Genomic DNA, 15,801 nt, shown 5'->3' with positions numbered 1-15,801 from the left:
GAATATACATATTTTGAAGTAACACTAATAAATGTATTTTTACATTTCCATATTTGATTAAACTGCATTTAAAAGTTTGAAAGTAATATGCAAATTGTGTTGGTAAGATTGATATCGATTTGGTTAATGTAGTAGCTTAAAAATAGGAGTCGTATTTGGAGTGTCATTGATTTTAGGATTCTACAAAATTAATGATTTAGATTGTGTGCATCGAAAATTCTGTTGAGTATAACATTCCAAAAGTTGTATTTTAGAAATATTTTGTTCAGCTAAGTAATATTAGTAACGTGTTTTTTGTCAACTTAAAAATGTGGTTATACAAACATATGTATGTATGCAGTTAGTTATGAAATTTTTTTACGGAAAACTGGATCCAAATTCCACAGATTAAAATACATAACTGAAGAATTACATTTTATGTGGAATATCTAAAACTTTTTTTTTTGCTAAAGAATATCAAAAACGTTGTTATACAAACCAAATGTATGTATGCAGTTTTATATGAAAATCTTTTACATGCAACCAAATACAAATTTATCTAATATTAAATTTCTTGATCTGAGTACATAATTGAAGTACCCGCTTGATTAATATTAGATGAAATATAGTTGAATTGATATATGTTAATTTTATCTTATAGGTTTGATAAACATGGTTTATAATAGCAGTTTACCACATTATGGATGTATATTGACTGACTTTCAAGAAATTAACCGAGTTAAAGTTGGTTAAGGAAACACGTGTTGTGATATTTGGTTAAAAGAGAATTGAATTAAGGCCACTGGCATGTTCTGTAATATTTTGGTTGAAGTAAGGGTTAATTTCCAAATGTACTTCACTTTTAATAGATTAGATAGATATTCTAATAATCGCTAAACGAGGCATTTTTATAGATGATTAGCGATGAATTATCAAAATTAGATATATAAAAAATAAGAAATTAGACAAATTTGTAGATTTGTACTTACATTACTTATTAATTTAACATATTTTTACAAATTCAAATTAATTTTTAATCGACTTTAACTGATTCAGAACAATTTAAAGCAATTTAAATCGTATAAATCAGATTTTTTAAAAATCGTTTCGGATAGGCTCCACCTAGGCGCTGCCTACCGATTTTTAGAACCTACACATCCACTTACCTTTATTTTATAGATTTTGTTAAACTATGTTTGGTCGAGTGTCTCACTAAAAAAATAAAAAGGAAAATATAAATAAATAAAAATCGGTCTGCACCGCTTGCCCAAGAGAATGGAATTGACCTCGCACCTCGAGTTGAAGCTGCACCGCTTGCTCAAGGGAATGAAGTTGATCTTGCCAATGATCTCGCACCTCGAGTTGAAGCTGCACCGCTTGTCCAAGGGAATGGAGTTTACCAATTTTTAGAACCTTGACACATCCATTTACCTTTCTTTTATAGATTTTGTTAAACTATGTTTGGTCGACTGACTTTCTAAGAAATAAAAAGGAAAATATAAATTAAAAAATCTCCAAATTCGAATTTTGTCATAACATTTGAATAAAAATGATGAGTCCACAGTTATGTTGTAATTTGGGAGAGCAGTTATGTGGCAATCATGAAGGCGATTGCCTCAAACGTCACTTTTTTCTTCAATTCTCACCAGAAATTTTTTGATTCCACTCCTTTTCTCGTGCTAATCCTTTTCTTCCTTTTATGATCTTCAAACCCCAAACAGTTATCTTTTCCCCATTTAAAGATCAAAAATAATGCGGTCCCATGATGATATCTCATGATCTTAGATCAAAATTATTTTTCTGTGTTTTTCCCTTTTCTTTAATAGTGAAGAATTTTATTCACACCAAATTGAATGTCAATCACTTCTTCCAATTTGTTGCCCAAGATGGTGTTCATGAGGACATTTTCGATGGTCATGACCCTTTCAATCTCGCTCCCTTTATCAACAAAAGGAGGTAGAGATCTTTCAATGCATAGAAGGCAAAACACATGCGCTCTCTTGTTCTCTTTCTCTTGGCTTTAAGTTTACAGAAACTTTTTTTGCATAGCATATGAACCATGTGGCTTTCGGTTTGATAAACACGGTTTGAGCTACTCTTTTTTTAAATAAATAAATAAACCACCTGATGTTGTAAGTGTGATTATTCATTTCTATGAACACTTGTCCTAATCTTGTGAAAGACCACTACATACTCAGCATCACACACGTCCTTATTTCCTCAAGTGATGTGATAATTGTGTTCTTCTCATCATATAGATGTCAAGCATTTAGTCATTGTCTTTTGACTATAAATAGGTCTGATGTTTTGTATGCAAGAGATGTATTAATTAAGAAACAAATATAGATTTCATCTCTCTATCTTTATTTCCATCAACATGCGCACAAAATCTCTTATCTCAAATTTCGTCAAAGTTCCTTGAAAGAAAGGATTCACTAAAGATCTGAGATCACATCTGTGTACTCACGGACTTCTACACCAAGCCCTTTGAAATAATCACTTGCCTACATAATATACACCATAAGTTTACATAACAAAGCTATGAGTTCCATCAAAAAAAATATAAGGTGACCTCAGTGGATACTTTCTTCTTGTCCACATAGAGAAACGCAGAGCATGAGCAACGGGACAGTAGGTATAGCCAGGCAACTTCATCGAGAGCAGCAATGACATAACCACGAGCACTATCTTGCTTAAGCTTTGACCTCAACTCTTCAAGTTTATCAAAAGCAGAGCGGCCAGCAAATTCCAATGGATGAACAACAACGGGACTCATCTGAGAATCTGGACGGTTTTTCCAAACCTCGTCGACAAGATCAGTTGTTGTAGGAATGAGCCTCTGATTCTTCTTAGCAAAAGACTTGCTCCATCTATTAGCAGTGTCTACGGAGACACACCATGGATCAACTCCAATATTTGCTTCTTCAGATAGATTCTACATTTGCCCAAAACCAAAAAAAAAAAAACTTCAACGAACACGAATAAAATAAAAGAAACGTCTTATTGATCGTGCGAGTGAGTAACCCACATCAGACATCCAGACTTCAACAAGAGGATCTTCTCCCATACGCATGAGATCAAAAGTATGGAGACAGCTTAAAGCTTTACGTCACTAAGATAAACTCAACATTCTTTTTTTTTTGATCAAAAATAAACTAAAGATTCTTAGTTTCATGCTAGAAGCTGATCAGTGACATAAACTGAAGAATGCTGTTTAACATTTTCAAAATCAAAAGCTATTTGTTCCGAATAACACACTCTCTATCGGTGTCTAATTGCACCATTGTTTAATGAACCAAGCAAGCAAGCAACAACAAGCCCGATTCCAAAAGAAAGTAAGTAAGCATTCTCTATCAAACCATAGTTCAAAGGGAGACGGACGGGACAAATGAATTTTGCTTTTGTAAACGACACAGATCAAGCAGAACTACAGCACGTGCTGGTCTTAGCGGGAACCTCCTGTCCTGGACCTGGGATGACAATCTTCTTACCAGCCAACGAACCAGGGTTATTTGACTCACCAACAGATGAGAGACTCTTCTTGTTAACCGTGTTCAAGATCTCTGTCATAAGAGTGTTGAAGGAGTTCTCCACATTGGTCGCGTTCAATGCAGACGTCTCGAGGAAGAAAAGACCTTCCTTCTCAGCAAACTCTTTGGCGTCCTATATATACCCTTGAATCAGAGTAAACCAAAATACAATCTAACATAAATAATGTATCGAACCAGTCTAAACCGGGTTCTCTAATATAATTGATACGTCCTCAGTGGGAATGGCTCTCTGATCTTCGAGATCAGACTTGTTACCAATGAGGATGATCACAATGTTCTTATCAGCATGCGCTCGCAATTCTTCAAGCCAACGAGGGATGTGGTCAAAGGTCTCACGTTTGGTAATATCATAAACAAGCATCGCACCAACTGCTCCTCTGTAGTATGCGCTCGTAACCGCTCTGTATCTGTTCCAAATCAAACCAATGAATCATGCATTAATCTTACTGTACACTATGTTTCCAGCTTATATATATACAGAGTGTTTGTTAGCTAACTGTACAAAGAATTACAATGTAATATGTCCTAGAATGTTAGTAAAATATATGAACTAGGGTTTATGTGAGAATTACAATGTAATATGTCCTAGAATGTTATAAAGTTTATGTGAGAATCATCTAGAAAGACTACACTTATGTGGGAGGGACACTGGACACCTGAAGAACATAAGTTTCAAAAAAAAAACACCGGACGAACATATCCGACCAACGACTTCTTGTTCATTATGTTTTCTTCATCACGTGCATGCGTTTTTTTTTTTTTTTTTTTTTTTTGCTAAATCACCTGCATATATGAGATTCAATTCAAGTGGCAGTAACTTCAATAATGGAAAAAATACCAGCAAAGATCACGAAGAATAGCTGAAACCAATAAAACTATTAATTATAATAATTTTATTTATAGTAGTGTTAATTATAATATTATTTTCAAATTTAAAATAAATTAATAAATTTGTAATCTACAACTTAAAATCAGGATATAAATGTCCTATGACATGCAAGAAAGTGTAGTTTAAGAAAAATGCATTTTTCAGAATTTAAAATATAATTAGAGTAGCCCTAGAAATATAAGCATATTCTATCAAGCAAAAGTTTTGATCCGAGGGCTAGTATTAAAGGATTCACTGTATCGAGTAAACTACTTGCTTAAAAAATTTAATGTGTTGTGGCATTCTAATAAATTGCATTTATCATCCAAGGGACAAGATTATCAAATAATTTAAAAAGGCAACCAAAAGACTCCAGATTAATGTCCAAACGTAACTAGATAATTTAAAGAGGCAACCAAAAGACTCCAAATTAATGTCGAAACGTAACTAAATAATTTAAAAAGGCAACCAAAAGACTCTAGATTAATGACTAGCCGTAACGTAACGGTAACATTATTTCCCCCGATCTATATATATATTCTTCTTCATTCGATCTAAACTACACAGTCTACACTACACTCCATTACAATCCAAATGAATTGGTCTTTGACCCCAATGCTTCGGTCCTGGGGACAGCAGCCAACCAGCAACAATACTAGGTTAGCTCGTTGGTGACTCAATATCTGTTAGTTTTATAGTCTTCTGACTTGTTTGATCTGGTGATGTTTCAGTGATTTGAGAGTGGGAAGGAAGCAGAAAATCAAAGAAGAAGCAGGATCGCTTCATTGAAATTCAGAACTGAGAGGTATGAGTTTCTCTGATCAAAAATATTGAAAAATGTACGGATCTATTTGTAGAAATTGAGTGAGTCCTGACTGTTGGTTGGTGTTTTGTTTCTCTGCAGCAAAGAGTTAAGGTGAAAGAGGAAGAAGTTTGCCAAGAAGATTCAAGAGATAACAGATGGTGGAAGACAAGATGAGAATCCCCATTGCTCAAGGTATCTAATTTCGTGTCTTTTAAATCTGTCCTTTTCCGGTTTTTTCAAGGGGAGATTCTATATTTACTTGGATTGAGAAAGGAAGAAGCTTATGTGTATATTCATAGTGTGGAAACAATTAGAAACTAGCGTCCTATCATTTGATTGATCGTTAGAGAGGTTATGTTCCATTTGACTTTTACATTTATGAGATCACTTTGTTATTCCTATCAATTCTTTGAAATATTCTATATTTACTTCGATTGAAAATGGAAGAAGCTTATATGTATATTCATAATGTGGAAACAATTAGAAACTAGCATCCTGTCTATTTGAATGATCGTTAGAGAGGTTATGTTCCATTTGACTTAACACTTATGAGATCATTTTGTTATTCCTATCAGTTCTTGGCAGTATTCTATATTTGCTTAGATTGAAAATGGAAGAAGCTTATGTGGTATACTCATAATGTGGAAACAATTAGAAACTAGCGTCCTGTTATTTAATTGATCGTTAGAGAGGTTAGGTTCCATTTGACTTAACACTTATGAGATCATTTTGTTATTCCTATCAGTTCTTGGCAATATTTTATAATTTCTTAGATTGAAAATGGAAGAAGCTTATGTGTATATTCATAATGTGGAAACAATTAGGAACTAGCATCCTGTCTATTTGAATGATCGTTAGAGAGGTTAGGTTCCATTTGACTTAACACTTATGAGATCATTTTGTTATTCCTATCAGTTCTTGGCAATATTTTATAATTTCTTAGATTGAAAATGGAAGAAGCTTATGTGTATATTCATAATGTGGAAACAATTAGGAACTAGCATCCTGTCTATTTGAATGATCGTTAGAGAGGTTAGGTTCCATTTGACTTTTACACTTATGAGATCGCTTTGTTATTCCTATCAATCCTTGGCAAATATACAGTTTTCCCCTCTTGTTTTCAATGTTTTTTTTTTTTTTTCATTTTGCTTGTTTGCAATCTCATGTGATGATGATGTGCATATTTGTTTGTTTCCGTGCAATCATGTGATGAGGAAGGATCTTGTGAGTTTGCCGGCGAGATTGGAGATGGTCAGGAGGAGCTTGAGAGTGAGAGCTGATGGATGTGGAAGAAGAGCACCATGCTTTTGTGTGTTTGTTGGACACGCCTTTGTGCGTTGTGCAAGCTGTTACAGTTACCCCCCAATGGTAATCGTCTACAGTTTAGTATTTGATGCAGAGTTTGTGTAGCTTTTTAAATTGTATATATATTGATGGAATCTCTTGGTCATTGGGACTGCAGATCAATGGTAAGATGGGTGGTGTAACAACCGCAAGACAAGATAATGATACCATCATCCCTCTTCGTTGCTAACATATGCAAAGACATGGACTCGAGAAGCTGTTTAAGTATTCAGGTTTCCATAGATATTTCAACTAATTAAACCCAACTTCACACTTTGTAAAATATTCTTTGACCACTGGCTCTTTCCTGTGTTTCCAGTTGAAGGAGAAGCTGAAACACTGGCGTTGAGGACAGCAGCAATGCCATCATGAATCGAATGTATGGATCTGATGTTTGGACTGGAGAGAGAGATAAGGAACATCCGTCACGTTTTGAGGCGACAAGTGTAGTATATTCATAGTGTGGAAACAATTAGAAACTAGCGAGCGTCCTGTCTATTTGAATGATTGTTAGAGAGGTTAGGTTCCATTGGATCGTTAGAGAGGTTATTAGTCTTTTCTATGTTTCTTTGATATACTTTGTTCTTTTTTTTATACAGCATAAGTGCTTCATGGTGGCTACTTGTGATAGAGAGAGACTTGAAGCGAAGAATTCGAAAGGTAAAAAACATTTTGATACGTCAATACTTCTTTTTTTTTTTTTTTTTTTTTTACGGTCCATTGCTGAAATCTTCGGATGGTATCTTTTTTTGTTGGATTGCAGGTTCCTGGTGTTGTATAAATCAGTATAAATCGAGATTCTGAGGAGTTGTGGATGATCTGTTGAGCTTGTAGATGTCTCATCTTGAACTTATCCGAAGACCAGGTCTTAAGAAATGAAAGGTAAACGTAATGTGTCTATGTGTTCTTTGAAGCAAAGAAAAATAGTAATTATAAAGAGGTCTCTGATACTGTGGTTAGTCAACCTGAAGAGAATAAAGAGGAGATAGTTGTAGAAGAAGAAGAAGCTTCAGACAATGGCTTGAAGCTTGAGAAGGAAAGCACCGGCAAAGAAGGCACTGTAGAATTGGGTAAAGAAGTAGTACCACCACCACCAGTGCAAAAAGGGAAGTGGAAAGGCCTTGACCCTGTTGTTTTCTTGAGAGATGAAACAGTGATCAACGGGATCAAGAGATTTTACGGCATCAATGATGAGTCTTTTCCTCTCAACGGTCATCAAGATTTTGCATGATCCAGGAAGTTGTTGAGATTTCCATATCAAGACAATTAATATATGGCGACGTGATTTTAAGGAAAGTCAATATTCGAGAGTCGAATGTGGCAAGAAGTATAAAAGGGACATGAGACATGAGGTGAAGGTTAGGTCTTCCACAAAAGAGAAGAAGAGTCTATAGCCTTCAAGATCAAGAAGGGGTTCTTGGGTTGTTACGTAGAGATCAAGCAACGTGTGTGTTGGCTTGAGTCTCAAGGGTAGTTAGAAATTGATCAGTCGAGAAACAAGTATGTGTGTGATCTTGTAAACCTGATTGAACAATGCTTGTGGAGTTTGTTCAATAGATTTTTAATAAGAGTACTTGTTAAAATGATTGATCTGCGTACATCCTAGTTCTTGTTTCTTCAGCAACGAAGGCAACGTGAAGAGGATTTACTATGTTTCAAGATTGGTGAAGGATGTTCTTGAGCTTAACCTTGCGGTTGGGCAGAAGATTAAGGTAATCACCACATCTCAGAAGTATAATATTGGTTAATATTAAGTTTATAACTGACCGAAAATGCAGGAGAAACAATCAGCAAGAGAATGTGAAGGCAACTCTTGCTCATTCCGCATAACATCAGAGGGATTGCCTGTGATCGTTCCCTACATGACCAAGCAAATACTCATGCAACAATGGTGGATTTAAGAAGACACTTTTGTTTTTTTCTTGGTTCCTCCAGGTACCCAGAACGACGGGTCTGAAGCAGTCAAAGTGAATTCATCAACAATAGCCATTGGATGTTGGAAAGTCAAAGCCATCTTAACCGTTATGGTCACAACAGTGGACTGCGACCAACTTATCCAGAGACTTACATAAAGAAAAGCTGGGAGTAGTAATAAGGAGACAGCTTAAAGCTTTTTACATCATTAAGATAAACAACACAAGACTCTTAGTTTCATGTATTTCAATCAAAGACAGCTTGAAGAGTGACATATGTGAAGAATGATGTTTAACATTTCAAATTCAAAAAGCTATTTGTTCTCCAATACACTCTCTATCGGTGACTAATTGCACAATTGTTTAATGAACCAAGCAAGCAAGCAACAACAAGCCAGATTCCCAAAAGAATATACAAATCAAAGTAAGTAAGCATTCTCTATCAAACTATAGTTCAAAGGGAGGCGGACGGGACAAATGAATTTTGCTTTTGTAAAAGACACAGATCAAGCAGAACTACAGCACGTGCTGGTCTTAGCGGGAACCTCCTGTCCTGGACCTGGGATGACAATCTTCTGACCAGCCAACGAACCAGGGTTATTTGACTCACCAACAGATGAGAGACTCTTCTTGTTAACCGTGTTGAAGATCTCCGTCATCAGAGTGTTGAAGGAGTTCTCCACATTGGTCGCGTTCAATGCAGACGTCTCGAGGAAGAAAAGACCTTCCTTCTCCGCAAACTCTTTGGCGTCTTCGGTGGGAATAGCTCTCTGATCCTCGAGATCAGACTTGTTACCAATGAGGATGATCACAATGTTCTTATCAGCATGCGCTCGCAATTCTTCAAGCCAACGAGGGATGTGGTCAAAGGTCTCACGCTTGGTAATATCATAAACAAGCATCGCACCAACTGCTCCTCTGTAGTAAGCGCTCGTAACCGCTCTGTATCTGTTCCAAATCAAACCAAAGAATCATGCATTAATCTTACTGTACATTATGTTTCCATTAGCTAACTTACACCGTAACTGTACAACTAACTGCTAACCTACACCACTTGCTAACATACCCAATGTCTTAATCTAAACACATCAGCTCTAGTCAAACTCTAGTCGCTTACAGATCCGGCGAGATCTAGAGAAAGCAGTGTGTACCTTTCTTGACCGGCGGTATCCCAGATCTGAGCCTTGACGCTCTTCTCTTCAATGGTGAGGGTACGAGTCTGAAACTCGACGCCGATTGTGGCTTTGGAGTCCAAGCTGAACTCGTCTCTAGCGAATCGAGCTAGCAGCTGCGATTTCCCAACTGCTGAATCGCCGATCAGAACGACCTTGAACACGTAATCGACTTTTCCCGATGCGCCGCCGTATCCGCCTCCTCCGGCCATTTTCTTCGTCGTAGGCGGCGAATTATTATTTTCAAAGTTTTATTTTCTCTCTCTCTCTCTCTCTCTCTCTCTAGCTGTTAAATTAGTTGGTGGTTGATTGATTTGAGTTTTAATTACTGCCTACTGTGATCTACTGCGCGAGAGTCTTCGGTGAGCGAGAGTGACAAGAGCTGCGATTTTGACACGTGGGACGCCGTTGTGTTTAATGTTTCACGTGGTCGGAATCGAGAAACAAAGATGAAGGACGTAAGTGGTGCGGCGCAGTGGACCAGAGTGAAGAGCTATACAGGAGATGAGATTTTGGATTAAAGTGAGCGGGCACGATAATTAATGATTAGTGGTGGGTCCCGAATGCGTCGGCGCCGGATTGTTTTTTCTTTTCGTATCTATTTCAAAGAAAAAACAATATTGAAGAAATATAAAAATCTTTGTGAAAAATAGTTTAATGCAGGTTTCGCACCACCTGAAGCTAAATGGGCCATTGTGAAGTTGATCTTAACCAGTGTTTTTAAACCCGGTAAACCCGGACCGAACCGGCGGCGAGACCAGGTTGAACCATGAACCAAAAATATTTCGGGTTGGATTAATGCTAAAACTCAACTAAAATTGAACCAGTTAAAAACTCCTATCGAACCGTCAAAAATCCGGAAACCGGCAACCCAATGAACCGACCAAACTCTGGTTCATATGTAAGCCAAAATTTTGTTAATCAAACAATTAGTTTTTCTTTTTTTTTAAAGTAAAAATAAGATTTATCAAAGATTAATAAAGTATTGTCTCTCGTTTTTTTCTTTAGTCGTCTCTACAACTCATAAATTACAAGATTCACACAGTTTAATATTCACGTCAAGATATTGTTTTTTATCTACTTCTCACTTTGTTTAAATTTTATTTCATGATCACTTGTTTTGAAGACTTTAAATAATGGAAACATTTACGTTTGTGAAATTTGTATTTCAAAATCTAATTTTTACCTAATGTATATATAATCTTTTTTTTTAAATGATGAAGATTTAGAATGATAAAATCTGTGAATAAAGTTTAAATGTGTTTTTCATATTGATTTTAGATTTTAATTGTGATTTTTAAGTTTTCTACACATTACGGCTATTTAAACATTTTATTTGATATGATCTATTTTTTTAAGAATATGCATATTATTTATAAAATATCATTAAATTTAGTTTAACTAAGTAAACCCGATCGAACCCGGTTCAGATCCGCTCGAACCATAATGACCCATGACCCAAAAAAATTCCGGTTTGTTAGCCGGACAGGTTTTAGAAACACTGATCTTAACGTTTTAAACACAGTATCTTGAACCATTCAACAGTTAACTACTAAAAGAAATAAATAAAATGGCCCATGCAGATTTCGAACCTGCTGACCTTACCACGACGCTCTCACCTACTGAGTTAATGGGCCTTGTTGAATAACAAGGTTAGTCATATTACTCTGGATTATTTAGTCTATAATAGCCATAAAGATAATTGTTGTTAGAACGAGTTCCAAGTTTGTTGATACTGTATGTAATAATGAGGAGTTTACAGTAGTAGCATTCATACAGTTTTTAACATTAAATTGAAAAAACAAAGACGTGAGATTGTCTGGGACACAGCAAAACGTAACAAGGTTCAAGCAAGGTTTACTCCTCCTAAAGAGGCAGGTCATAAAGACACCAAACTCACAAAAACAAAAGAGAGAAAATAAAACGGCAACTTAAGATAGACGCTGAGTAGCGGTCCTTCTCTTCCTAAGCCGTTCAGCAACAATGAAGGCCAGTTCAAGAGACTGAGAAGCGTTGAGCCTCGGGTCACAGTGTGTGTGGTAGCGTGAGCTCAAGTCATCGTATGTCACAGTACGGGACCCTCCAATGCACTCTGTCACGTTCTGTCCTGTCATCTCTAGATGGATACCTCCCGCGTGGCTTCCTTCTTGCTCGTGCACATCAAGGAAGGCTCTCACTTCAGCCTGTTAAAAAAAAATTATAAATAAATGCAAAAGCTAAAGTATATACACATGTTATGCTGATGGAAGGTTGTGTACCAGGATAGAGTCAAAGGCTCTTGTTTTGAGACCGCAAGGTGCTTTGATTGTGTTTCCATGCATTGGATCACAGACCCATGTCACAATCTGGCCTGACCTCCGCACTGCTCTGATCAGATGAGGAAGCTTAACCCTCATGTTCTCAGCACCCATTCTCACAATCACAGTGATTCTTCCAGGTTTGTTGTTAGGATTCAGGATCTCCACAAGCTTTACAAGCTCATTGGGATCCATTTTGTTACTCACCTGCATCAAATAGTCAATGCAATTTCACTCAAAATCCAAATCAATTGTAAGAGGCCACAAGAAACTCCATGTCCTACTCTGTTTTGCTAATCCTTTAAAAGTACCTTAATGCCAAGAGGGTTAGCAATCCCCCTGAGAAACTCAACATGAGCACCATCCAACTGTCTAGTACGCTCTCCACACCACACCATGTGCGCAGAGCAATCATAGTAGAGACCAGAAGTCGAGTCCAGCCTCGTGAGAGACTGTTCATAAGGCAGAAGCAAACACTCATGAGACGTGTAGAAATCAGTTGTAGTCATGAGTGGATGATCCGTGGTAAGTCCACACGCAGACATGAACCCCAATGCCTCATCAACCCTGTTCGCCAGCTCCTGGTACCTACACAACAACAACAAGATAAACCATTCAGAGTCTGAAACAGAGGAAACTCTGTTCTTCTTTGTTTCATTCAACTCACCTGTCAGCTTGCTCGCTTTGCTCAACGAAATCAAGGTTCCACTGTGTAACTCTTTGAATTGCAGCGTAACCTCCAGTGGCAAAGGCTCTAAGAAGGTTCAAAGTAGCTGCAGACTGTGTGTAAGCACGGATCATCCTGTTGGGATCAGGGATCCTCGACTTCTCATCAAAAGTGTCGCCGTTGATGTTGTCTCCCTTGTAGCTAGGCAGCTTCACACCATCCTTCTCCTCGAAAGGGTCAGATCTAGGCTTCGCAAACTGACCTGCCATTCTCCCAACCTAAAACCAAACGAATAAAAATCTCACCTTTACGAATAAAAATCTCACCTTTACTATTAGAAACAGAGAGAAAGATCTAACCTTTACGATAGGGACTTGACCTCCGAAGGTAAGAACAATGCTCATCTGAAGGAGAACTCTGAAGGTGTCTCTGATGTTGGTCGCATTGAACTCCTTGAAGCTCTCTGCACAATCTCCTCCCTGGAGGAGGAAAGCTTTGCCGACGGCGGCATCCGCCAATCTCTCTTCCAAGTTTCTGGCTTCTCCGGCGAAAACGATCGGAGGGAAAGCCTCGATGGTCTTGAGGACGGAGTCGAGCTCGGCGGCGTCGGGGTAATCGGGAAGCTGCAGAGCCTTCTTCAGCTTCCAGCTCTCCGGCGTCCATTTCAATGCAGCAGAAACGGATTCCTTGACTGAAACGGCGGCGTTTCGGGACGGATCCGCCGCGTGGAGGGCCGTGACGAGGTTGACGGAGCGGTGGAAAGGGAGGGAGGATTGACGGTTACTGTGACGGTGAGAGAGACCCGTGTAGAGGGATCTGGTGGAGAGAGAGGAGGAGGAGGCGGCGTTGGAAAGAGCCATTTGGTTTCTTTCTCTCTGTTTCTAGAGAGAGATTGACAATGGAGGCTGTTGATGAGAGGAGAGAGAAGAAATGTGGAAGGAGAGAGGTATTTATAGTGAGATGGGTACGGAAAGGGGTTGGTTTGAAGACTTTTCAGAGTTTTGCAGACAGATCTGTAATAAATCTAAAAATATAAAATGCGAGATGCGAAGCCGTCGAGGGGTATTTACGTAACTATTAGTGCAGCTGAGATATTTTTCCATCTTTACGGACATAACATAAATACACGTTTTACATGTAAATTTTAAAATTTTACCTAATTTTTTTGTTGAAGAATGTGAGTTTTGGAACCAAAATGGAGTATATACTTTTATACTTTACGAATGAAAATATATTTCAATATATTCGCTAATTATTTAATGTAGACATTTATGATATCTCCTTTGTTAGGTAGCTCATTAAGAATTCACAAACTAAGCAAAACATTGGGATAATGACCAAAAAAAAAAACACTTGACAAAATAAAGATGAGAAGAATGTGGTTAATGACATGAATAGCCCTTCACCAACCAAATCCACCACCACTCAGCAAGTTGCATATGATATCTGTAAAAGAGTATATGTTGCAGTCATCACCTAACACCGCCGAATCCTTTACAAGATATGGATCCATACACTCTTTTTGAAAATTTGGCACATCTTGCAACACCAACATTTTTTATTCAAACCTAAGTGTATAGTCATATAAATGTCGACGGCTTAATATTTAATATTTAATATTTTATTTAAGATTTATTTTAATTACTATTTTTGTAGAGTTTTCTTTTTCAATTGGATTAAAATGGAAATTTAATATTTCTTTTAAAAAATTACTTCAAATAGATTATTTCAAAAAAAATTCGGTCAGAATTTTAGAAAAGAAAAATTACTATTACATAATATATAGAATTATTATCTTTGTTTAGGATTAAAAAAACAGAAAACAAAATTACTATCAATTAATTATTTCTAGTTATCATTAAATAATTATTTCCAGTTACTATTTAATAATGTTTTTATCTTAAACTTTTAGATAGAGAAAAAAAACTGAAAAGAGAGAGAAATATTTAGTATTAGTAGATCAATTAGAAAACTAAGTGAAAAGATGTATGAAAACAAAACAAACATTGTATTTATACCTCTAATGATCAATAAAAATTGACAGGTTAAGATACTCGATGTGTCACATTATACAACTACACTTTAGCTTTCATAATCAAATCACATAAAACAAAATTTCTCTTAATTTTTTTTTTTTTTAAATATGTACTAGTAAATCAATTAGAATGAGATAAATGTGAAAATAAAGCAAACATATTATCTCTAATGAACAGTGAAAATTGACAAGATGCTATGTTTGATGAATTTTTACCTAATACAACTACACTTAAGTTTCCATAATCAGTAATATAATACAAAACTTTGTCGAGAAAAGTTAGAAGAAAACAAAGAGAAATTATATACTAATAGATCCATTATAAAACTAGGTGACGATAAATGTAAAAACAAAAAAATATATAGTAACTCTAACGATCAATAAAAATTGACAGGAAACCTTTGTTGATGAGTTTTCATATTACACAACTACCCTTTAGTTTCCATAATCAGTTATATAATACAAATGTTTCTCAAAAAAAGTGAAAAAATAAAGAGAATTATGTAGTAAAAGATTAATAAGAAACTAAGCGAAGATAAATGCGAAAAAAGAAAAGAAATATAGTATCTCTAACGATAAGTAAAAATTAACAAGACATCTATACTATTAAAGCAAAATCCCTAATAGGATTCTGCCATTAGTTTTCAATTTATTTACATTATCATGCCATTGCTTATTTTAAAGATCTTTTCAATTAATTTCACTCATTTAATAAGGAAACAAATCTTTTGAAAATAATTTTGTTTACATAATATACAAGTTTGTTTAGATTATTTGTAAATAATAAGTGTTTAGTTCGTTTATAAATAAGCAATTAATTATTGCTATTAGGTAGGTGTTTTTAACATTAAATCATTTATGGATTTATTTACACTAACATATCTCATTTTACTAACATATCTCATTTATAGTATATATGTGCCAAAAATAAAAATGTTAATACAACAAAAAATAAAATATCAAAAATTAAAGTTTTTTTAGAAAATAATCCCGCGATTTGAAATCGCGGGTCAAAATCTAGTCTAAACTTATATTTGATGACTTTTCACATCATCTTTATTTTATCTAACGGCAGTTTTATAAATCATTAGGCTATATAGCTGGAAAAATTGTTTACATCGAGCAATAACAAGGCTAAACCGGCTAAAAATCAGCTGCTACCATAACAAA

At 35.9% G+C, this 15,801-nt stretch overlaps 3 protein-coding genes across 3 annotated transcripts; all 3 read right to left on the bottom strand.

Annotated features, from left to right (window-relative positions):
- Nucleotides 1-3,350: 3,350 nt before the first annotated feature.
- Nucleotides 3,351-4,253, bottom strand: LOC106358352 (ras-related protein RABA4b-like). Its single transcript, XM_013798120.2, has 3 exons — nt 4,240-4,253; nt 3,739-3,937; nt 3,351-3,642 (listed from the first exon to the last, which is right to left on the bottom strand). Exons 1-3 carry the CDS (start codon nt 4,251-4,253, stop codon nt 3,397-3,399), a joined length of 459 nt encoding a protein of 152 aa, XP_013653574.2. The 3' UTR covers nt 3,351-3,396.
- A 4,484-nt stretch (nt 4,254-8,737) lies between these two features.
- On the bottom strand, nt 8,738-9,949 carry LOC106439392 (ras-related protein RABA4b). The gene is made up of 2 exons (XM_048744998.1): nt 9,612-9,949; nt 8,738-9,408 (listed from the first exon to the last, which is right to left on the bottom strand). The coding sequence occupies exons 1-2, from the start codon at nt 9,842-9,844 to the stop codon at nt 8,967-8,969; spliced, it is 675 nt and encodes a 224-aa protein (XP_048600955.1). The 5' UTR covers nt 9,845-9,949; the 3' UTR covers nt 8,738-8,966.
- A 1,445-nt stretch (nt 9,950-11,394) lies between these two features.
- LOC106437203 (phospho-2-dehydro-3-deoxyheptonate aldolase 1, chloroplastic) lies at nt 11,395-13,534 on the bottom strand. Its single transcript, XM_013878119.3, has 5 exons — nt 12,956-13,534; nt 12,597-12,874; nt 12,241-12,517; nt 11,891-12,136; nt 11,395-11,815 (listed from the first exon to the last, which is right to left on the bottom strand). The coding sequence occupies exons 1-5, from the start codon at nt 13,454-13,456 to the stop codon at nt 11,564-11,566; spliced, it is 1,554 nt and encodes a 517-aa protein (XP_013733573.2). The 5' UTR covers nt 13,457-13,534; the 3' UTR covers nt 11,395-11,563.
- Nucleotides 13,535-15,801: the final 2,267 nt, after the last annotated feature.

The sequence above is a fragment of the Brassica napus genome, chromosome C1 (genome assembly GCF_020379485.1).
Source record: "Brassica napus cultivar Da-Ae chromosome C1, Da-Ae, whole genome shotgun sequence".
In the NCBI taxonomy this organism is placed as follows: domain Eukaryota; kingdom Viridiplantae; phylum Streptophyta; class Magnoliopsida; order Brassicales; family Brassicaceae; genus Brassica; species Brassica napus.
This window is presented reverse-complemented; position numbering and strand designations above follow the sequence as displayed.